At 39.3% G+C, this 25070-nt stretch overlaps 1 protein-coding gene across 7 annotated transcripts in view; it reads left to right on the plus strand.

The window, feature by feature from the left end:
• rab37 (RAB37, member RAS oncogene family) overlaps positions 1-23356 on the plus strand; it is a 107474-nt gene extending 84118 nt beyond the window's left edge. For all 7 annotated transcript variants that reach the window (XM_062970586.1, XM_062970587.1, XM_062970584.1 and 4 more), the window contains 7 exons: positions 5640-5681; positions 7455-7521; positions 8067-8119; positions 8861-8926; positions 15492-15548; positions 15786-15862; positions 17328-23356. In XM_062970586.1, coding sequence (XP_062826656.1) covers positions 5640-5681; positions 7455-7521; positions 8067-8119; positions 8861-8926; positions 15492-15548; positions 15786-15862; positions 17328-17433 — 468 coding nt within the window. In that variant the 3' untranslated portion in view covers positions 17434-23356. The remainder of the gene's footprint in view (positions 1-5639; positions 5682-7454; positions 7522-8066; positions 8120-8860; positions 8927-15491; positions 15549-15785; positions 15863-17327) is intronic.
• Positions 23357-25070: the final 1714 nt, after the last annotated feature.

The raw sequence follows: 25070 nt of genomic DNA on the forward strand, positions 1-25070 counted from the left end.
TTCTCCTCTGCTTAATGGAGCACTCCTCGTAGTTTCTTATGGTCCCCAGGTGTAAAACTTAGGGGACCAAATTGTCGTTTATTCATTATGTTTCGTTATGGTTTTTGCTTGGTGTGCAAAAACATCTATGCTTCACAAAAACACTTAAAAACTTTTAAAAAGCACACAAATGTATATCAAGAATATATAAAAGGACAATGTAAAGAGATTTAAGTTATAGAGTCCTTTAATATAGCGAGGCTCTTCCAAAAACCAGTGCAGGTTAGAGGAGAGACTGGTGGAGTGAAATGTAGTGAAACTTTAATGGGGAGATGGGAGTAAACAAAAATATAGCACAAAATACTTACAGGTTGGGCATTCCTTATCTAAAATTACAAAATCAAAAAATGTGAAATTTTCCATAGGGATGGCTAAGATAGTGCCATCTTTACTTTCAGATAGTTCAGTGTATGCAAACTTTGTTTCATACACAAAATTATTAAAAACAATGCATATAAAATTGCCTCCAGGCTATTTGTATAAATGAACGGTGTGTTTAGAACTGGGTAACATATCCAAAATATTTCATTATGTACGCTAATTCCAAATTCAAAATAATGCAAAGCATTCTGGTCCCAAGTATTTTGGATACTCAGCCCATTCTAATCAAGGAAATTGTCACTGCTGAGTTAATCAACATCGATGTGATGCCACATATATGTGAATGTACATTGCAGTTATTTTCTTAATTTGTTTATTTTATGATGCTTATATTATTATTTATGTATTCTGATTGCTGTTTATGTGATTTTAATATGTTATCAGCCACTTTGGGTCCCATGAAGGAGAAAAGTGGGATATAAATAAAGATTTATTATTATTATTATTATTATTATTATTATTATTATTATTATTATTATTATTATCATCATCATCTTTTGTTGATAATTATTGGAATTCATTCTCATAGGAGGTCTGTTCAAATCCATGGTTGGCAAAAAGGCCAATAACTAATAAGCACTGCATTTGTTGGATGATGATACAGGAATCTTAACTGTAAAATACAGTGTTGGACTGAATGTGAATCTAACCCAGTAAGGCTTCTTTTACAGTCTTATATTGTCTGTTTTTCAAAGTTGGAAGTGTAGTAGTTTATTTGTCTCCTTAGAAGTTATAAAATAGCATAAGCTTGCTGCAGCCACATTTTCCAGAAATGTACATGCCTGTGGCTTTCCTATTACCCTGCTCTAAACATTCTCCTAAGAATCAATTCACAGATTACCCTGCAATATAATATTGAAAAGCTGTTTTTGTGGTTAGGACTTGGCATTGCAACATAAACCTTTTAAGCTCCAGTTATGTGACTTATTTATGCTCCAACCTGCTCTGTTCATTCATTTAATGCTGCTGCTATTGGCAAAACATTGGATACAAGCCATACAACCTAACTGGATCTCTCCTTACCAACATTTATGCTGCGACCTGAAACAATTTGAACCAATTTCTCAGCAACTATCTACCTACATTATAACACCAGGGCTTTAAAGTGGGCAGCCACGCATTTCTGCCACCTACAAAATTCTGGGAAATGCAATTTAGGATGGGGTCTTTTGAATTCTCAGCTACATAGGTCCTTGCCTTCCCAAACTACATTTCTGAGAATTCTGCAAGCGGCAGAAGTGCAGGGCTGCCCGCTTTAAAGCCCTGGTGTGATAATATTTACCCTAAAGCAGAGATTTTCAGAAGTGGTGAACTATTACAGGATGGGTATCTCTTGCCTGAAGTGCTTGGGGGGAAAGTGTACTGTATTTGTATTTTGGTGGGCAGGAGGTGGGGGGTTGAAATACCTGTATTTGTTTATTTTGTGCCAGGGCTGCTGATATATCTGATAGATTTTTCCCCCAGCCACAGACAGGAAGACGGCTCTTATTTGAGAGCAGGCTAGAGAGGATCAGATGGAGGCAGATTATAATAATAGAGATTATTATTATTATTATTATTATTATCATCATCATCATCATCGCTGTGCAAATAGACTATAAGGTTGTCATGTTTTTAATGGAAGATTGCTTTTGTGCCTGTGAATGAACTGTAAGAAAGAATCATTAAATAGGTTCATTTCTCCTGCTGTTACAGTGCTATGATGGGAAGAGAGTTTCTATTTCTCCAAATGCTTTCTCTTCACTTTCAGTCCTCACAACCTTTTACAGATGTCCAGTTACAGAAGTACATAAGTATATAGGCATGTGCATATAGTGGTTTTGGAGGCATTTCTTATTACACTCAGTTGGAGGCTTCCTATTTTTAAAAACTCAGCATTTTAAGAGTGCTGCTTTTTAAAGTGAAAATGAGTGTGTTAAATTGAAATTTTGCCATGAGTAATCTTAGATGTGTTGACACATCCTGTTCTCAGTTCTTCACGATTGCTGTAACTAATTCGTTGTTTTATCATGAACATTCACAAAGTGAATGATCAACCCAGTTTTTTTTTTAGTTTGTAGGGTTGTCAAAACTGAGTAAATGAAGAATGAGATTGAGTTGGGGGTTTAATGTTTAAAGATAGAACTTAGAACTGTGAATTCTTTATCCATGTCACTAACAATGCACAGGTTGTAACTGTGCTTGTGGGAGGTAATTTTTCACATCCCAATAAGGGACAACAAACTAACTGAAGCAAAAATTGAAGACTCTAGTATATAAGCACTATGGATTGTAATATGTCAAAGAAAAATCAAGAACCCATGATGTAGCCTATTGAATCTTAATGGTTTAGAACCTGAATGCTATTTCTACCCAGCTCCTTCAGGTTTGTACCCTATGCTCGTATTAATAGCTGCTACTTAGTTGGGAATGAATGGATCTGCACCAGCCATTTTTCTTGAAAATAATGTATGTGTAGGCTAAGGTGACAGTTACAGACTGGCTGTGTGATACTATCTGATATAAAGTTAATAATCAGTCTATTTGATTGAGAGGCAATCAAATAGACTGATTAGTTTCAGGCACGCCTGAACAGATATTCTCAGTGATGTGCTTCCGTTAAGCAATGATATTTACAGTACTATATATCCTCCTTATTCCAAAAGTCTTAAGAACTGACATGAGGCACTGGACAGGTAGGAATCTCTATCCTGCATGAGTGTTCTTGACCTGGGTCCTCTTTGCTGTTTATCTGTGGTGATCCTATCAGAATTATTGCATATCTTTGACCAGTCAATATTGTGGTCTCCCTGATTTTCCTCATATTCAATGGCAATAATAGGTATCCCTCAACTTTTCATCCCTTGTCAATTTGAACTGAAGAAAATTGGACAGTAATTGTCCTTTCGTTAAGATTTGTTTTTGATATTTGGTGGGGAAATATTGGCAAAGAATAGATTGATCCACCAAGAAGCCTTTATACATTTTCCTGAAGTGTCCATTAAGCGGTATTGTGGAACATGGGATAACTGGGTAGTTATTGATTCAGTAAGCGTGTTCTTCTAAGTATTGATATCGGTACTGTATGACAGAAAAACAAATCAGATGCTTTGTACAAAAATGATGACATTCATCTAGCTAAATGGGATGTCTATAGACAGCAATATTCACCTTGCTAATCATGACCGTGGATGGTTCCTTCACACTTCGGATTGAATTATGGAACAGATTCACTGCCCCACTGACATGAGCTGGCTCTGCACTGTAGAATCAATATAATTTGACACCAGTTTAATTGTGATGCTTCAATTCTGTGGAATCATGGGAGTTTTAATTTGGTGAGGTACCCACACTCTTTGGCAGAGAAGGCTAAAGACCTTGTAAAACAACAACTCCCATGAATTCACAGCATTGAGCCATGGCAATTGAAGTGGTGTCAAACTGCATTAATTTTACAGTGGAGATGCACCCGTGGAAACTGTCTGCTGCCACTGGTGTCAGGATAGGACTAGACTGAGATTTTAAACTCAGTCATAAAACTCACAGGGCAGCCTTTAGCCTCTCACAGGTTCACACCTCAACATGCTTCACAGGATTGTTGAAATGATAATGTGGGGAAAGGACCTTGCATGCTACTCTGAGCTCCTTGAAAGAATGGTGGAATAAAAATGTATAACTATCATAATCATGAAACATAAAAGAGCCTTTTCAATAGCCACAACACAACTGTTCTTTGTCTTTGGAACTCCCTGGCCCTTTCCTGCTTGTTTGGTGCCTAATACTTTTTCATCTATAAGCATGGATGATGTACATCAAATTTTCTGGTTCAGTAGAAAACCCTTATATCAGTTTTTTTTGAGAGAGAGCTGTGAAATCCAGTTCAGAGAAAAAGAAGAGGAAATGGGGTATGTCTTGAAAATAGAGGTACCAAAACGTTTTACAGCAAGTTGCAATCCTTCAGATATGGCTGAACCATAATTCCCAGCAGCCCCAATTTGTATACCCAGAGGTGAAGAATGCTGGGAGTCGTCCAATAATATCTGAAGGGCTGCATGAGTCCCTCCTTCCAGTGGCTTGAAAAACAACTCTAGTTAATATAAATGTGTGTGTTTGTTTTTATGGTTTAATTTTGTTCCCAGGGCTTTCGCTGCTGGGAATGCATGCACCTCTTAAATGTGCTGGGGGGTCCTCATGAGTCAGATCCGATACCATAGGTATGGTTTGGATTGGATCCTTCCCCAGATTCTCGCAATGTACCAAGTTTCTGTAAATGGCTTGCACTGTCAGAGACCTTCTTTACAATAATAATTGAATAAGTAATACCTCTTTATTAAGGCAACAGCTCTGACTTAATAATGTTACACTGTACCACATTATGGTGCCCGATGGCACAAAACAGCAAAAGTTGTGGATAGTATCAACTCAAGCCATTTTCACTGTTTAACTGACCCAACTTATATGTAGAGTTCATTGAAAGCATGTAACGTGGTTTTTAGAAGGAAAGACTATTTCAATGTGGGGGTTTCAAATTTGACTATTATAAATTCTAATTTTCACCACTCGTTTAATTTCCTTCTGTTAAAAAAAAAAGGTCATGATGAAGAAAAAAAAAGAACTACAATTCATAATTGCTGGTGGCTTGTGAACAGGTTGTGAAACAGTGAGCTTTTTGCTTTTGCTTTTTGGTGTATTTCTTTGCCAAGTACTTCGCATTTTTATATCGCCATTTGTTCAGTTTTTTTTCTTTTTTATATAAATATGGACCTTTTAGCTTTGTTTTCGGTTTTTGGTTTTTTCTCTCTCCCTTTTTGATCCTTTTTAAATCTCAGTTTTCCCACTTTCTATACAATCAAATGTTCTCACTCTTTTGATGTTAATTTACTCTATCTTACAAGGTAAAACTTCAATAAATAAATATATATATTTTTTAAAAAAGAAAGCATGTAATGTGGACCAAGGCATGTCATGTGGATACCAATTGGTCCCTGATATAGTCATTTCTATAACTCAAATTTGAGCTAAATCACCCAAATGCCGTACGTTCGGACTCTATAAGAGAAAATTAATCCCAGTTTTCATAAATCAACTGATTGTTCCATAGTAATTTAAAAGTTGAATTGTAGCAGTATGAAGTAACTGGCTTTCCTTCATGTGATTGATAGGAAAAGCCAGATCTGACTTTTTCCTTGCTGTTATTGTTCCACTACACTGGTGTGCTTTTATTGTTTTCTTTCTTACAGAACAAAGTAGTGACAGTGGATGGCGTTAAAGTGAAATTACAGGTAGGTTTAATGAACACAGACTGAAATGAAATGTCCTGAGATTTCTTCTGAATTGATGTAGTAATTTCTCAGTATATATGTTGTCTTTTGTTGATGGGTTTGCATTTTTTCTGCTGCAGGACAGGTGTGCTTTCTCCAAACCAGGGTTTTCATTGACACATTTCCCCTTATCATACAGCTTTTAAAGGGGCAGACAGGAATGTGGATGTAAAGCAGAGCTTTCCAAACATTTCATGTTGGTGACACACTTTTGAGGCATGAATCATTTTGTGACACAGTAGTTCAGTTCTACTAACAAACCAGAGGTTAAACCAACCTTATAAGAGATATGGGCACATACATAAATTGTAATAATGAAATCTGTGGGGACACATCATATCTCATGAAAACCTTTCATTAAAATATACAGTTTTGTTACTTTTTACGCATAGACTCAGAGGTTGTTCGTTCTGTTTGCATGAGACGCCTACACGCTGCAGTTGACACACTGATGTGTCACAACAAAGCTCTACTGTAAAGGTTCACCTTTCTGGTCCTTTCCTCCTTCCTCTCATCATAAGCAGAACTGGCGCAACTGGTTGCAGGGACAGTTAGATTATTTAATTCACTAATTAAGTGAAGCATGCAATCTGTGAAGGTCACAGTGAAATTGTGATATTTATTTCTGTAGTTTCAAAACCATGGAATATTTTCTGGAAATTCCTGGCATTTTATTCCCACCCCAAAGTAGGTTTCTTTTTTATTGTCAAGCATATGGAAACAACATTGTATATATTTTTGGCCATTTATTTTTCTTTTTTTACAATTATTAACAGTATAGTGTACCAGTTGTTTTTTATTTTTCGTGTCAGCAGCGACTTGAGAAACTGCAAGTTGCTTCTGGTGTGAGAGAATTGGCGTCTGCAAGGATGTTGCCCAGGGGATGCCCAGTTGTTTGATGTTTTACCATCTTGTGGGATGCTTCTCTCATGTCCCCACATGTGGAGCTAGTGCTAACAGACGGGACCTCATCCGGTTCCACAGATTCGAACCGCTGGCCTATTCGTCAGCAGTCCTGCAGGCACAAGGATTTAATCCATTGCACTACCAGGGGCTCCAGTGAAATGGCAATATTGTATTATAATTCCATAATTCTAAATTTAAAAATATGTCCAGATATAGAAAGAAAATCCATGTATTATGTCCAATACTATGGTATATACATTACAAATAACAACTATAGGTCTACTCATAGCCTCCAAATTATTTATTTGTAATTCATTATGTTTTCCTCTCAGGTTCTGAGCAGTTGTTCCTAATTTTGTTCTTATTGTCAATCAATATCATCTTTATCCCCATGCCTTATATACAATTTAATTCTCTAGTAATTTGCATGTCCTTGCAGGCCACCTACTTCCAAGTGTCTCAAATGGCTCATAATAAAAAATGAAATTCTATGACAATAAAAGTTTAATACAGAATTAAAAATGTGATTTTGTGGACTCAAAACAATTAATCTACCAAACCAGATTAACAAGCATGAGAAAATTTTAAAGGCACCAACATGACACTGAAAAAGGTTCTAGACAAGTGACAAAGATACTATGTCAAACAAAACTTTCTCGATATGAATTTCTGTTTTAGCCTTTGACCTTGATAGGCCTCCTCCTGTGAAGAACTGCCTGTTCATTTTTATTTTGTGTGCCAGGCACTGTACGTGCATTTTGCCTACTTTGGAATAGAAAGGACCTCTTTACATCTTCTCTTTCTTTACTAATCTTGCCTTTTCTGCAGATCTGGGACACTGCAGGCCAGGAGAGGTTCCGGAGCGTGACTCATGCTTACTATCGAGATGCACAAGGTAAATCCTCCAACAGAGCACTTTCCAGGCTGGGTCAGAGCTCAGATATTTAGTAGAGCAGCATTCCATAATAGGGCAAAAGGATCTCACATCTATGCCAGAATTCATGCATTTTAAATGAATAAAGTCCCAGGTTTAAATCCAGAGATCTCAGTTGGAAAGCGCATAGGCAGCATGTCTAGAAATGTCTCTGTGAGAATACGGAGAACTGCTGACAACTAGTACATACTATAGCCAGCCCACTGTATCCATAGATTCAGCATCCATGGCATGAAAATATTTTTTTAAACATCCAAAAAGCAAATGTTGATTTTGCCATTTTATATCAGGGACCCAGTTTTACAACACTATTATACATAATGGGACTTGGATACATGGATTTTGGTATCCACGGGGCATCTCGGAACCAAACCCCTGTGAATAGTAAGGGCCACTATATACTGTAAGAAGTAGACAGATGGACTGATAGATCATAGGAAATCAATTTCTGAGAGGAAAATTCAAAATTAATAAATAATTTAATGTATCTCTCCTTTTTGTTTCAGCACTTCTCCTTCTTTACGATATCACCAGCAGAATGTCTTTTGACAATATTCGGGTATGTATTTCATATTACTATTAGTATTATTGGTATTATTTCATATCTGTAGCATGAATATGTTATTCTCTAGAGAAACAAAATTATCTTTAAACATCTGCTTATTCTTGTGGAAGGATGGTCTTCCATGTGTCAGTAAGGATTTAGGTATCAATAGGCCAGAAAAAATGCCCCTAGTTTGAGGACTGATTTTGCACCTTTTCAATAAGCATGAGCATTGTTAACTAAGCAACCCAACTTCACAAAGTCTAAGAAGACAAGTCCTTGCCCCAAGGAGCATGCATTATGCATGGGAAAATAAGAAGAAATGGGAACCTGGAAGCAGGGTAAATGGAAACAGGGAAAGGGTGTGCATTTATAGCAGTCACATTCGGGTATGAGGACTAAGAGGACTAAGAAGCAACCAATGGTGCTTAGTCCAAGGTTGGTTTTTTAATCTGCTTCTAACCTAGGATGAGAGAATGCCACAGAGGGTCACTCTCTCATTTTACATTAGGCAAAACTCCCCTCTCCTTAACACCTCTACATGGAGGGGTGTAATTGTTTTAAATCTGCTTATCTTGTGGGTGGCTCCAGCCATTTAAGAGAGTCGCAGTGCCAGGGGAGGCAAACATGAGGAATGTGTGGCTGGCTGGCTGGCTGTTAAGAGCCAAGGTGAATCTATGGCTGGTGCTTTACATTTCTCCCAATATAATGATTTTACACCACATGATGTTTTCTCTCCTTCTCCCTCTCTTGCAGGCCTGGCTCACAGAGATCCATGAATATGCACAAAGAGATGTGGTAATTATGTTGTTAGGCAATAAGGTGTGTATCATTTCTTGACAGGTAAAGATAGATCTGTACTCAGTTAGACACACTTTCCCTGTCTCTCAGATATTTAAGAAAAACTGGATTTTGGCTTGTTTTGTTTTCGACTACAGTCTCACCCAAACTAGTACGAGTTTTTTTGGAGCTATCACCAACAAATATTTTTCCAGACTTTTATCTTATCTTGACTTAGCTTCATCTCAACCAGCTTTAAAATGGCTAGCAAGTACCAAGGGGGAGAAATGCTGTCCTGAGATTAGAACAATTCAACGTATTGCTTTTAATCTGTCTCTGATTAAAAAAAAAATTCAGTCTCAATTTTTTTTCCAGAAACATGGAAACTAAACATAACCATTGATATATAAAACCATCAACTGAAAGTAGTAATTCTACACCTTCTAATAATAAACTATGTACCACCTATTTGAAAGAAAACTTACAAACTCTACCCCAGGATAACTTTTGATAACCTATTGTCCTATCAAAGCTCATACAAAGCCCCCTCCCCTTTCTCTCTCTCTCTCTCTCTCTCTCTCTCTCTCTCTCTCTCTATATATATATATATATATATATATATATGCTAGTTGTGCCCAGCCGCGTTGCTGTGGCGAAGTATGGTGGTATGGGAAATAAAGTATAGAGGAATTGGTGGTAGTTAAGGTAAAGGGTAAAGGTTTTACCTTACATTAAATCTATTATAAATGGGTAATATAGCTGTGTGGAAGGGCCTTGAGTCTACACTTCCGTATAATCCAGTTAAAATCAGATAATCTGTATTTTATAGGCAGTGTGGAAGAGGCCTAAGTGAGGCCTAACTCTGCCTGTCCCCTGGGCTGAGTGGGTTGCTAGGAGACCAAGTGGGTGGAGCTTAGCCTTCTAACTGGCAGCAATTGGATAAAAACAATTCTTCCTCTCCCTCTAATTAGGACTTTATTTTTGTTTTCTTTTTGCTGTATGAACGTAGAGGCATGGATGATGGGTTGTGCTGCCAAGTTTAGTGTTTCTGGGATGTGTCATTTTGTTGTTTTGTCCTAGGCCAAAATTTCATTACCCTTTTATATATATAGATAGGGTTGAGGAATACAGTGATCTTTCAGGGATTATTTCAGAGTACATATGCAGTGCCCTAGTAAATAATAGAGGACGTGGCACACAATCATTTTGAGGACCGTCTATATTCACGTTGTAGGGTATATTATCTGTGTCTCTCCTGACTTGCACAAGAAATTGCTTTGTGATGAAAAAAAGGAGGGTGCAACTATTATAAGGTGATGACTATTACACAGTGAAAAAAATGTGCACAGCTACAGGACTTCCCTTAGCTGCTAGCCAAGTCACGGGTGAGTGAATCAAGGGTGCAACAATTATGCAAAGAAAGCTAAAAAACCCAACACTTTGGGAACCCCCAAAATGGGGGTGTGACTACTATGCAGTGGTGACTATTATGTGCGGAAATACAGTATTGTATATCCTAGAAGGTCTCCTCTCTTTACACTCAAGCTTGTCAATTTAAAAGAGGAAATAGAGGTGGAAAGAAGGGATTGTATTCAGTTTTATTGGCTCCATTTCCTGCACACTGGGTGGTATATTTTTCTTTGGGTTCTTTTTTGTCTTGTTAACTGCTTTCAAATTGGCTGCCTTATAGTGACTCTGTGAAAGAAAGACCTCCAAGTCACTCTGTTGTCAGCAGCCCCACTCAAGTCTTGCAAAATGTGGGTTAGGGCTGTAGTCAATTAACATTAATGTGATAATTCAAAGGTTTTTTTGTAAATGTGTTGTGGCGCTTATACTTGTATAATTTTATTAGGTGTAGTTGTTTGAGATAGTCAGTAAACTAACTATGTAAATTGAAACTGAATTGTTTCAGCTCATCTTTCTTCACCTCTCACAAATCATTCTACCACTGTCATTGTATCTTCATTAAGTACATGAAGAGGCTCCTTGCTTCCACATAGAACGTTGTGTTTTATTGGCTCCATTTCCTGCTTCAAACTCTTTACTTCCCAGCAGTTTCAATAGCTTTGGTGTGATCTGATATCTCAGTCATGTCTGGTTATGAATAAACAAAAGGAAGTCTTGCAGCACCTTAAAGATGAAAAGTTTGTGGATGGATGGGGGCAGCCAGTTCATGAATTAATGGTATTTTAAAGGTGGTGTAGAACCAAGAACAATTGATAAACCATGGAGGCAAAAGATCCTGGAATGCAAGACCTCTCACAATTACTCTTCGGAGCCCAAATGTATACAAGATTAGATGTAGAGACAAGATACCTTGAGACTGTGTTTGGAGTGGGATTTAGACGGCTCCAGGAATATGTGCTGCATGGAAGGGGAATGCATCTTTTAACACTTCACTTTTTTGCCTTTTTAATTTTTAAATTAACATTAATTTGATTAACTGTAATGGTACTCATAGGGGAATTCTAGATTAATATGTATTCTAGAATTAGGAAATGCAAAGAGGCATTGCACTGTTTTTTCATTTATAAAGAATGATTCCTCTGGTTAAACATGCAACACTAGCCTTTGTTACTCCAATACTATTGATTGGAGTAATATTGGTAACTGTTCTGTTTTGCCAGAATATCCAGGTCAAGACAATTATTTGCACTGCTAGCCTGTTTTATATCCAAATGTTCCCTAGCTCAGATACAATAGTTAAAAATGAAAAAAAAAAACGTTATTAGCACTTTAAATGGAATAAAGTGATATAATCATAAAAAGTTATGATATTCAAATAATAAGAATAATAAAGCCACCATAGACGTAAGCAGAGGAAGGGGTTTGTTTTAGTTTCCATCCTTGGGCATGCTGTGTGTCACAAGCATAGTTCCCCCACTTGCTACTTCTGTAACTGCTCCAAGGAAAATGCTTGTGGAAGAGATCATAACTGGGTAATCTGCTTCCTAGTAGAACAAGCAGGCTATGGTTCAAATCTTCTTGGTGTTTTATGCTGACATATCTGAAGTTTTAAAGGCAGCTTTAGTGTTGTTATTGTTTTTACATTATACAAGAAGGTATCATGATACTCTGAATGACACTTCCACTGTGGCTGTGTACTTGATGGTGGCCATGTATAGCTCTTTCTCCAAAACCACTGACTGGATATAGGAATCTACCTGTGCATTGTCCAGGTGCCACTGAGCCACCAATGAAAGGAGGCTGCCAGGAGAAGATGGGGTGACGGTGACAGGGGACAGGAAAAAGGCAGAACTACTTAATGCCTTCTTTGCCTCAGTCTTCTCACAAAAAGAAAACCGTCTTCAACCTCAGCAACATGGAATGGATGAAGGATTAGGGGAAATCTAATCCCAAATAGGGAAACAAGTTGTCCAGGAACACCTGGCCGCTCTAAATGAATTCAAGTCCCCAGGGCCAGATCAACTACATCCAAGAGTATTGAAGAAACTAGCTGAAGTTATTTCAGAACCACTGGCAATCATCTTCGAGAGTTCTTGGAGAACAGGAGAAGTCCCAGAAGATTGGAGGAGGGTGAATGTGGTCCCTATCTTCAAGAAGGGAAAAAAGAACGACCCAAACAATTACCGTCAGCCTCACGTCAATACCAGGCAAGATACTGGAAAAGATCATTAAGGAAGTGGTCTGTGAACACTTAGAAACAAATGCGATCATCGCTAATAGTCAACACGGATTTACCAAAAGCAATTAATGCCAGACTAATCTGATCTCTTTTTTCGATAGAGTTACAAGCTGGGTCGATACAGGGAACGCTGTGGATGTAGTGTACCTGGATTTCAGTAATGCCTTCGACAAAGTCCCCCGCGACCTTCTGGCAAACAAACTAGTAAAATGTGGGATAGACAAAACTACAGTTAGGTGGATCTGTAATTGGCTAAGCGAACAAACCCAAAGGGTGCTCACCAATGCGTCATCTTCATCTTGGAAAGAAGTCACGAGTGGAGTGCTGCAGGGTTCCTTCCATCCTGGGCCCGGTTCTGTTCAACATCTTTATTAACGACTTAGACGAAGGGTTAGAAGGCACGATCATCAAGTTTGCAGAAGACACCAAACTGGGAGGAATAGCTAACACTCCAGAAGACAAGATCAGAATTCAAAATGATCTTAACAGATTAGAGAGATGGGCCGAAACTAACAAAATGAAGTTCAACAGGGACAAATGCAAGATACTTCACTTTGGCAATAAAAATGGAATTCAAAGATACAGAATTGGGGACCCCTGGCTTGACCACAGTACGTGTGAAAAAGACCTTGGAGTGTTCGTGGACAACAAGTTAAACATGAGCCAACAGTGTGATGCGGCAGCTAAAAAAGCCAATGGGATTTTGGCCTGCATCAATAGGGGAATAGCGTCTAGATCCAGGGAAGTTATGCTCCCCCTCTATTCTGCCTTGGTCAGACCACACCTGGAATACTGTGTCCAATTCTGGGCACCGCAATTGAAGGGAGATATTGACAAGCTGGAAAGCATCCAGAGGAGGGCAACTAAAATGATCAAGGGTCTGGAGAACAAGCCCTATGAGGAATGGCTTAAAGAGCTGGGCATGTTTAGCCCGCAGAAGAGAAGGCTGAGAGGAGACAAGATAGCCATGTATAAATATGTGAGGGGAAGTCATAGGGAGGAGGGAGCAAGCTTGTTTGCTGCTGCCCTGCAGGCTAGAATGCGGAACAATGGCTTCAAACTTCAGGAAAGGAGATTCCACCTGAACATCAGGAAGAACTTCCTCACTATGAAAGCTGTTCGGAAGTGGAACTCTCTCCCCCGGACTGTGGTGGAGGCTCCTTCTTTGGAGGCTTTTAAGCAGAGGCTGGATGGCCATCTGTTGAAGGTGCTTTGAATGAGGTTATCCTGCTTCTTGGCAAGGGGGTTGGACTGGCCCATGAGGTCTCTTCCAACTTTATTATTCTATAATTCTATGAGAGCAGTCTTCACGCCCTTTCCCAGATTTTCAGCGTAAATATGCCGGCAGAGTTTTATGTTCAGTTAGTGTTAGATAGGATCTCAGCCCTTGAATATGAATCAAACTGAAGAATCCCTGCTGGCACAGAAAACCATATTAAAACAGGCCAGAGCAAATGACGTGACTCAGGAGCGTAATATGAGAAGCCTCTTTGAACTCATTAGTTAAAATGCAGGAAATAAAGTAACCAGCAGAAAATGCAAAAATGCTGATATTTTAGCAGATTATTGCATAGAGAGCAGAGTGCTTTCTTTGTGATGAGGATAATGCATACAATTTGTGAATGGAGATGGAAAAGAAACAAGATCTATGTTTAGGAAAAAATAGGCCTTGCACTTACCAGAATTTTAGATGTGATCAGAATGTGGTAGTGCTATGTTTATGATGAATATGTGAAATAATGTATAATATACATGAAACACATTGGCCTATTATTCTTTGTATAATATAGCCAGCCCTTCACATTCATTAAATGAAGAAAAAAATAGTCAGAAAGGGCATACCATTAGACTCTTCTTGACCAAAATCATCCAGCAGAGGGCAGTTAGGGTTTATGATTTCAATCAATAGCCTTTATTTCATTACCACAATGCTTACTAATGCTGAAAAGTATAAGGAACCCATGGAATCAAAGGGCGGTTTCACACTGTTTACAATTAGAGGGCCATGATCCTATTTCCACTGTTCCTGTACTTTAAATCGTTATGTAGAAGAAGGAATTTCAGCCTTCATGACAAGCAACGTCTGCTGAAATTTCTCCTTCTACACAATCATTAAAGTCTTTTCACCTGGCAAGCCTATATCTTTCATATTTTGGAATGTTACTAAATTACATACAACTGCTTTATCTCCCATAATTATGAAATTAAAAGTGCATCTGTATCTTTCAAAACTGGTAAGAGAACTGCCGCCAGGCCCAGAACCAGGCCACCCTTGGAGAATCTGATGAGATTGCTAGAGACATCTCTAGCAGCATAGGAGCTAGTGGCTTCATGACACCAAGATGTGCTTGATCTTTTGACTGTTGCATTTATTATTCCTCCAAGAAGTTATATGGCTTCTTCAGTAATTCTTTTCACACAGTGATCCCATGGAATAGAATACGCTAAGAGAAAGTGCCTGGGCCAGGGAATCTAATTGTGGGAGCTTAATCTTGAGCCAGCCTACTCATAGTCAAACATCCCAATCGCTACATCATCTTGACCTTAAGTTCCAGACAGCATGATCCACTCAAATGAACAAATGGTTACTATTAGTAAATTGTATAAAATTGATGTGCTGAAGAGGGCAGGAGAATAGAGTAAAATACCAGTTTCAGCAAAAGATGTGTAGCTGCTTCCCAAGATAGGTACAAAAGTTTGGTCTGTCAGGAGACCCTTCATTCTTTATCCCAAACAGGTGGCAATAGCATTTATATGGTTATTCACAACATTTCTATGGCTAGTCTGCTAGTAAAGGCCTGTTCTTAGACACTTCCCTCTATGCACTTGAGCAAGTAGAATTAATATATGAAAGCTTATGCTACAACTTTGTTGTCTCAAATGCTAGAAGACCCCTCTGCAGCTGGAAAATATTTTTGGGCTTTGTCTTCCTTACAATCCCCTTCCCCTCTTTTTCTTCAGGCTGATGTGAGCAGTGAAAGGGTCGTAAGGACAGAAGATGGGGAAGCACTAGCCCGGGTGAGTAGTGCCAGCCCCACTGGTCTCACTATGTAGACTGGACAGCAAAGTGCACTGCCTCCTTCAGGAGACAGTTCAGCCAAACACCATCCTTCCTGTCCCTTCCTTCTAAATCTGTCAATGATGGTTTTGAAGTGGTGAGGCCCTGGAGCCAACAGGCCAGCACAAGTGTGTGGTAGGGAGTCATTGGGTTTGTTGCCAAGATGTAACCATGATTGGTGTTGTCTTTTTTTGCAGGAGTATGGAGTGCCTTTCATGGAGACCAGTGCAAAGACGGGTATGAATGTGGAACTGGCTTTTCTGGCCATTGCAAAGTGAGTAGCAGTCTGCCCCAATTTCTGAGAATAATGATAGCATGAGTGATGTTCAAGGCAGCTGTGACATCCTGGTTTTTCATACTGAGGTCTCTTTTGTGTGATTTATTGGCCGACTAGACTAAAGTGGCATCTGTTTAGCTAGCTGCCTTAGAGCAGAAGTTGACAGGTTTGGCAAGTCTGGAGGGGATGGGACATTTTCACCTTCCCTGACCTCACCAGATTGCACCTGGTCATTTTGCAAACCCCCAACCTTATGTATGCAAAACAAATAAAGAACAAAACAAAAAAACCCACTGTTTTGATACAAAAATGAAGGAAAAACAGTCCACAATTGGTTGTTTAAAAGCTATTTGTGATTCTCAAGCCTCTGCTAAAACCTCCTAATAGACTTCATTAAAAATTGGAAATGGCCCCAAGGCTTTTTGAGGTCTAAAAGAGGCCTGGGAGGATGACCTTTAAATGAACAATCACACATTCCCTGGAAGATTTTGGTGTATCATTGGCCATATTAACACTACAAAATAGGGTGTGCTTCCCCCTCCCCAACCTGGGTCTATTGTGAGGGCATGCAGGAGGCACATATGGATAATGGCCACAAATTGCCAACTCATCTCTTAACTATCCAACAAATATGGCTACTTCCATAAATGACTAGATTATTTGTATCTGCCTGCTTGAAACACAGCTAAATTAAGATTCAAAGTAACTTTCAGAAATGTAGGACTCTATAGAGAATTTTTACTCAGAATTATCCTATTTCTCACATTCTGTATTTGGATTTTAACAAGTTGAAAGTTTCAGTTGCTTTAGCCTTTTCCACTAGAGATGGTGTTCCAGACCTTTGTTCATTTTTACTGCCCTCTTCTCTGTATTCTTAACGTCAACCATATTTTTGAAAGAGGAAATGAGAGTTATGCACAATAGTCTAAATGTGGCTTTATTGTGGATGGATAGATGGCAACTCTAAATATATTTCAGTCTGTATTTCAATCTATTTCATAAATTGAATTACCACCTGCCCACTCCTGCTGCTTGACTGTCATAGCTCACTGAACCAATATTGGTGGAGAGTTCATTCTTATCATCTTCCCCATCACCCACACAGTCTAGGCTTCTTCCTTGTATATTTGTGGACACTTTTGACCCCATTGGCTCTCCACTTATATTCTTCCGAAACTGAGATAATCTGGAGGGATCCTTTTGGAGCATTTCACACACTGTGCTTGGTGAGAGAACATTCAGGACAGACTGTCTCAGTTGACATTCAAGGTCATAGCACAGAGGGTGGGCGTTCTTGGCACCATCTTCTTGGGTTGGGGAGTTAAGCTTGTTGTGTTCCTGGCAAGCCTGCTGTGACTAAGCTGAAATCATCTTCCTTTAGCCAACTTATAAGTTTCTGTTGCGAGAATGGGTTTCTGTAGGTATGAGCATCTTATTGGTGTTTCTGTTCCTTTGCTTCCAGGGAACTCAAACAACGAGCTCTCTTTCAGCCAGAAGAGCCCCGGTTCCAAATCCATGACTACATAGAGTCACAGAAGAAGCGGAGCAGTTGCTGTGCCTTCCTTTGAAAGAAGAGGATGCCAAGGCAGCCTGGAAGACCTCGTGCCAAGGAAGGAGGGCAAGAAGCAGACCAACACATTGGAAATGCAAGGAGGGAAAACTTTTGGGGGCCGGCAGCAGAATCCTCTCCCAGAGCAACACTTTTTAAGAGAACATTATTACAAGATTATAGACAAGATACCCATCATGCCAGCCTTGGGGATGACGGTGTCTGTGTCTATGTTTGAAATTCTGTGTGAATGAGAGTGAGCGAGTGAATGAGCATGAGAGAGAGGGAGATCTCACTACAAAGGCCAAGTATATTCACATTCAGGATTAGGCAAATTATTCTTTTGGTAGGGGATGTTGAGAGTGTCTAGTAGCACCCAGGCCTGGCCTTCATGCCACTAAAGCAAATCAATGTTTCCCTGGCTACCATGCCATCAACCTTCACCCGCTATCTAAATGGGACTAGCCCACATTGGCTTCAGCTGCAGACACAGGACCTCCAGGGCTAAGGTCTACCTGGGCCAAGACTATAGGAGTCCATGGTAAATGGCTAACTTTAATAGAGGTAACATGACTGGGAGCAGGGAATGTAACCCTTTGTTTCCCTACGTAAAAGGTGATGCTTTGTCTGATAAATGAAATTAGCAGGGATAATCAGTTAAAAAAAATAGACAGGTTTCCTTTTGACCTTTGGCTCTTTCCTGCTTTCCACACCCAAGAATCCTGCCAACTGGGCTTCCCTTCTCCTCCCTTCCTCCTCCGGCCCCAAGGAAAGGGCGCAGGGATGCAAGTATTATTCCTAGTGCCTGTTACATCAGAGGAATGCTGCTGACAGGAGTTAGTGTGGAGTGACAGAGTGAGTGCTGTAATGTTGTGTTCTCACTATAAACAAAGAAACATTTTAGAAAGTTGTCTCTCCTTTTCATTTTCCTCAGACCAAAACTTTTGGGGAGGAAAGTGAACGTGTCAAAATTGCAGCTGGCTGGAAAAAAATGATCCTACTTTACCAGATACCTTTTATCCCAGGCTTTCTCAGCTTGGTGCTCTCCTGATAAACTGAATTTAAGCTCTCATCCTCCCCAGCCAGTGGCTATGCTGGCTAGTACTTGTGTGCTTTGGAGTCCCAATACATATGAAAAGCACCATGTTGAACGAGACTGTTCTGTTGAAGTGGAGAGTTGGTTTGTCAGCTTGGGAAAAATAGGAGGTACAATGCACATTTGCTTCTCCCTGGGAGTTCTTAAGTCTCCTTCATAGAAAACAGATTTGAAGTTCCTGAAGGAAAAACAAAGCCCCCTTTCATCAGCTCCTAGCACCTAAAGAGCAAGGCTGAAAATGTAAATCCAAGACTAGTGCTGTGTACCATCCAGTAATGATATATACAAGGATAATGCCATATTTTCCCTCTTAAAAGAGATAAAAGCATTTAAGAATTGTGCCACCATATATTTTTCATTTAAAGATTACTGCTTGATTCAGTAGTGCTCAGGAGTAGCATCAAATTATTTAGAATAAAAAGTATATACCTATAATAACTGTGCACCTGCATGGCATAGTGGCTTGAGTGTTGGATTATGACTTTGGAGACCAGGGCTCAAATCACTGCTCAGCCATGAAACCCCCACTGGGTGACCTTGGGAAAATCACACACCCCCTCTGTCTCAGATAACCCTTACAATCACACAAGGACAACATAGTGAGTTATAGCAGGGTTTCAGCAGGACTGAAGCATTTTTAAATCTTCCTGGATGGCATCCAGTGATTCATCTGCCACTATCTATACAATACAACCTAGAGTGACGTTTTGTGAATTATTTCATGTTTTTGTTTTGGGGTTTTTTTTTACCTCTGCTTCCTACAAATAAATGCCAAGTGGGTTGTATTCAGATTGAGGTACCAAAATGTGTGCTCTTTTAGTGTATAGAGCCCCCACCCCCAATGGTCACATTCATTGCACCGCACATTCCATGATACAAAAAAATCCCTCCACACATCTCCATACTTATTTTTAAATTATAGCCCTTATTTTTTTCCATAGCAAGTTATATTCCTTTCTGTGTTAAAGAAAATTGATCACTTCTTAAATATTATTTTATTGATCACTGCAGGGCAATGTGTGAATTGATTCATTCTTCTATACCCTCTTTCTTCCATATCCTTCCACATAGAATCATTGAGGTGGAAGAGGCCTAATGTGCCATGGAGATTGCCAAGCCAGTGGTGGGTTGCTATTGGATGAGGCAAGAATTTCCCATAGTGATGCTTAGACTCCTGAAGGCACTTATACTATAAATGAGAACCATAGCTTCCTTCCCAACAAGGCCCTGTTTGGTATGTGCATGGCCGAGTACACTAGATGGCATCCAAATTAGCTGCAACTAGAGTAGACCTTCTGAATCCATTCTTCCATGACTGAGTCAATAGGTAGATAAATCTAACATTTCTAGAAGACTAACAACAGGAGTGGGGTTACTCTTTCCCAGAAAAACCAACAGTTCTAGTAGGAGAATGTGCTTTAATGAAAAATGCTCAAGTAAATGACTTTAGGAATGTCCCTGATGTGGAAGAAATAGGACATGCAAGCCAAAGCTCAGAAAAGGTATTTCTTTGGATTACAACCTTTCAGAAACCACAAGCCAGTCATGCTCAAGGAAGTTTGGGAGTCTCTCTGACCTCCCAAACTGTGGTGTGCCTTCACAGTGCTTTTGTCTCCATTGTCCTGTGCCAAAAGTAAAAAATGGATGACCCCGTTATGGCAAGAAGCCCTTTATCAGCCTTGATGTGCTGGCAAATATCCAGGGTATGGAGTAACAAAAACTGTTACACTATCAAGGAAAAAAAGCACAACAAAATGATTGGAAAGAGGAGAGCAATACAATCTTCTGCCTTAATTCTCAGGTTACTTCCCCCTCCCCCATCTTACTTTGTAACCTGCAAAACAGTGTAAGATTATTTTCAGCCCTTCCTACCTAGAAGCCTGGTGATGTAGTGGCTTGAGCATTGGATTACGGCTCTGGGAACCAGAATTTACATTTCCAGCTGGGCAATGGGAATCCACTGGACGTAACCTTTGTCAAATCACTCTCAACCTCAGAGGAAGGCAAACCCCCTTTGCCAGGAAAATCCCATGATAGGGTTCCCATAACTCAGAAACTACTTGAAAGCACACAACAACAGCAACAGGTGGAGAGCTATAATTTTGAGGGTCACCTCAGAGTGGTCAAAACAATGAAATAAATGCACTGGGAATTAAGCAACAAAAATGCTTCTGACCACAAAAAACCACTTCTGCTTTTCTTATAGATAATCCCTATTCTTGTTCAGACTTCCTGCCCCACTCTATTTGAGTACTGATGGGAAGAGTCTTTTCCATGTATGCTATGGTTAGACACTAGAGAATAACAAGTCTTTGTTGATATGACACAAGCTGATTCTGATCTATGTTCTCTCCAGGCTAGCACAGGATCTGTACATGTGTCCGCTGTATGTTCTAATTTCTTTAAAAAGCCTTTCTCATCTAAAATAACTGGTATTACTCATGGCTCTGACCCAAGTCCAAAGCAGAGAGGCAGAAGCAAGGGTAAATTATATGGGATGTGACCGATTACTTGCACAAAACCTTGATTCATTGTCATCTGTTTTTATACTGAGACTTGACTGTCTGAATGGGTGATATATAATACAATGTGTGGCTGTAAGTTGGAGTGGAAGGGAATCATTGAAGTGCCCTGCTTTGGTCTTTTAATTTTTTCATTTCCTTTCTGTACCTTGACATAATGCAAATCTTTCTACGTGCTGTTCCCAGACATCAGTGATCTGCCTTCCAAAGAACTGAAATGAAAAGAAGTATTGTATAGTATGTTCAATGCCATTTCCTGAATAGTAAAATACATCCACATTTGAATACCAGAGGGAAGTTTTTTTTAAGTCATTTCAGATAACAGTGTATAGTTTCTAAGGCAGCACCTGATATTTCAAGATAATATTGCTCTTGTTTTAAAAGGGATCCTCATATCTGCTCAAAAAGGAGGGTGTTAGGCATACTGGCAGTTTCTTTGAATGGCTTACCTGCCACAGAAGATGTCACAGCTACATGTGGTCACAGGGAAAGATCTCTGCTTTCAGTTTCCTTTACTGCTCTTTATATATTATTCCCAACTACATAGCTTCCAGATGGCCTGGATTACAGCACCTATAACTCCAACCAGCATGATTGGTTATAGTGACCTTGGCTTATGGGAGTTGTAGCCCAACAAGTCATAGCACAGTACAATTCCCATATGTTATTAAAAGCAGTGTATGAAAATCTGTTCAACAGAGCTGAGCAAGTGGGGGGGAGGGGGTTATTCAAAACAGATCTTAGAACAATTCTTTGGTATGAGTACAGCTCCTAAACCTTTTTTTAAAGCTAGCTAGGGGTAATGGTATAAGTGCAATAGTATTTGTTCAAATCCCAGCTTGGCTATGAAAACCCACTGGGTGATCTTGGCAAATCATGCTCCACCTCAGAGGAAGGCACAGGCAACTTTCCAATCTTGCCATGAAAATCCAGTGATAGGTTATCCATGGGGGTCACCATAAATTGGAAATGAATTGAAGGCACACAAAACAAAGGTATTAATAACAGACGTGTGAACAACGGACTTGCTAACCAGAAAAAAAAATCTCATTAGATTTTAGTGACTTTTAGGTTGACACTCCATGATATGCGCAAGGCTTATCCCCCAACTTCTGTTGTAGTTAAAGACACAGAAAATGGCACAAAGGATGTATAGAGCAATGTATTCATTTGCTTAAAACATTAATATATTAATTATGTCTCTTACTTCATATTGTTCCATCCTACGGGGGTGGCTGTGTAATGCATTCCCAAAGTTAAATCCAAATGGGGAATGGACCCTGCCTTAATTCTAAATAGGCAAACATATTAACACTAATCCTATGCCTGAACAACAACACACAAAGGTAAACTTTCTAGCTTTCCCAACATAGCAGGACAGTCCCAGCAAATCCTCTATTGCCCCACATTTTCAGCTACTTTTAAAATGTCCCCGTTTTTTTTTCTCCTCTCACTTTTCTCTTTGTCATCAGCTTCCTTCTGTTGCTTCAGACTATAGTTCAAAATACAAATGTAGTTTGCATTCAGTTAACTTGGAAGTAGGAAGGGTAACATCTGTCTTTCCCAGTAAACTCAGGCAACAGCAAACTGCTGAAGAAACCCTTGCTTTTGCTATCTTGATGTTACTTGGCTACATGTGTCCCAATTTTCATCTGTTAGATTCTGAAGAATATGCCATGGAAACATGCTTTAAAAAATTGAAATACTCCTCCATGTTAGAGTTCATCTCTGTGTTGTTAAATAAAACTCAACACCTCTCATTCTACAACTGACTGAGGAATGAAGGCATGTCACAATTTTAACCATATTTATTTTAATGGAGGCCACACTGAATTTACTGAGCCTTAGTCACAAGTAAAGGTGAATAGTACTAGAGCTATTCTGTCTTAGGAAAAAGCTCTTGACCACCTAATTCAATTGTACTGTATAACCTCTGCTTTCACTGTCACAAGGGAGCAAAACCTCTGTATTGTCATATAATAGCAGGGCACTGTCAATCATTTAAACTGACTTCCCATTCTATTAGCGAGCAATAAATGGTCAAAAATGTTTAATTGCAGGTGTTTGAGATTGTGTTTTACTGTTGCTCATAGAGTTTCCGAATGTTACATTTAGTTCTGGCATTAAACCCATCCTTTGTCAATTGTGCTCTCAGATGAACTATTTCAGTCACTTTGTGAGAGCTCTGTGGCTTCAGCAACATTTGTATTCAGAACATTTTCTATTCTTGATCCCTCTCTTATACGGTGGCACTTATTGTCTTGTCAGCTATTTGTTGGAAGTTTACTGAATTAAATTTTAGTATGTCTGATTCTCCAAGGAAACTATTTTCAACTTGTATTTTTACTTTACAATGGAGATTGACATCATACTCTGCGTTAATCAACAATGTCCAATGATGTTCAAGGAAAATGACTCCCAAATATACATAAGAGAGCCGGTGAGATGTAGTGGTTTGAGTGTTGGACTATGACTCCAGAGACCAGGGTTCAAAGCTCTGCTCAGCCATGGAAACCCATTGAGTGATTTTGGGCAAGCCACACTCTCTTGGGCCCCTTCTACACTGTCATATAATCAAGACTATTAAAGCAGATAATCCACATTACCTGCTTAGAATTAGATTATACGAAGCCCCTTCTACACTGCTATATGATCCAGATTATCAAAGCAAATAATCAACATTATCTTCTTTGAACTGGATTATATGAGTCTACACTGCCATATAATCCAGTTCAAAGCAGATAATCAGGATTTCTATGGCAGCATAGAAGTGGCCTCAACCTTAGTGGAAGGCAAAGGCAAACTTCCTCCTGAAAAAAATTTGCCAAGAAAACCCCATGATAGGGTTGCCATAAGTTGGAAATGACTTAAAAGTACACAAGACAAATACATAAGTACGTTCTCACAGTAATAAAAAGGTGGCATCCTCATTTCCTGCTAGCGGTGTTTCAGATTCTGGCAATCATCTCCTTGGGGTCATATTATGCCCCCAACAACATTTTCTAACTGTCCAACTGATTGTCAACATGATATGGTTACCAGGCACAGACAGCTCTTAGTAGAGGTTATTTTTTGCTTGGGATGTTTGCCTTCCATGTTTTCACAGTTCTCTGGCGAACCTTGGAATTCAGTACTTCTTTGCTTAACAGGGGCTTCATTTTGTGTAAGATTTTGATGGCACAATTGCTATTAGAAAAAATAACAAAGTGCTGTATATTCACAATTCTGTGCACACAGGAATACATCCTGTACTCTCTTTCCTTCACAAAGCCAGGCAAAGCAGGACACTCCGCCTGGTCTTTGTGATAAGGTCATGAGTGGAGTGATGGTATATCTATCTGCAGATTTCAAATGCTTTGTTTGTTGTTGCTTTTTCAAATAGTATCCCACTTGTGGTGACCCTATAACAGGGTTTGGGGGGCTGAGAGTGTGTGACTTGACCAGGCTTCCCAGTGGGTCTACATCTGAGTCAATATGCAAGGAGCTGTAGTGGTGAGGAAGAGGCTACCTTTCATTGGCATTTACTTTGTCATACTCAATGGGAGAATCTGAGGTTGCAGCACATTCTCTTAGAAATGAATAACCTGTGTCTCGCCATGTTTTATAGTCCAAAGGTGACAGGAAAAGTAAATGAGATGTTTAAATTAAAACCTTCCTCCTCCTGTTCTCATACTGCAAACTCTTGCATTCTTCAAATAGTTTTATCATCCCACCAAAAGAACTGCTGCTATTGCAGCAGCTCCACTGAAGTTTGGGGTGGTAGTGGGAAGAAGTTGGCTGCTGTTCCTAGAAAATGTGTTTGCATTATATGGCTGGGATGTCGATCCTTTGTAATCTTATCAGCTGAATGAACATGTACTGCCAGCAGGATAGGGAGGGCAGAGATCATACTGAAGTAAGCATCAGTAATATACAACATAGAAAACATATTCAGAGATAGCCATGTTGACCAGGCAGCAAAATCTATCACAAATCAAAATCCACAAATATTGATATTTTTATTGGGCAAATTTCAAAGCATAAAATACATGAGGCTTT

Source organism: Anolis carolinensis, chromosome 2 (assembly GCF_035594765.1).
Source record: "Anolis carolinensis isolate JA03-04 chromosome 2, rAnoCar3.1.pri, whole genome shotgun sequence".
In the NCBI taxonomy this organism is placed as follows: Eukaryota; Metazoa; Chordata; class Lepidosauria; order Squamata; family Dactyloidae; genus Anolis; species Anolis carolinensis.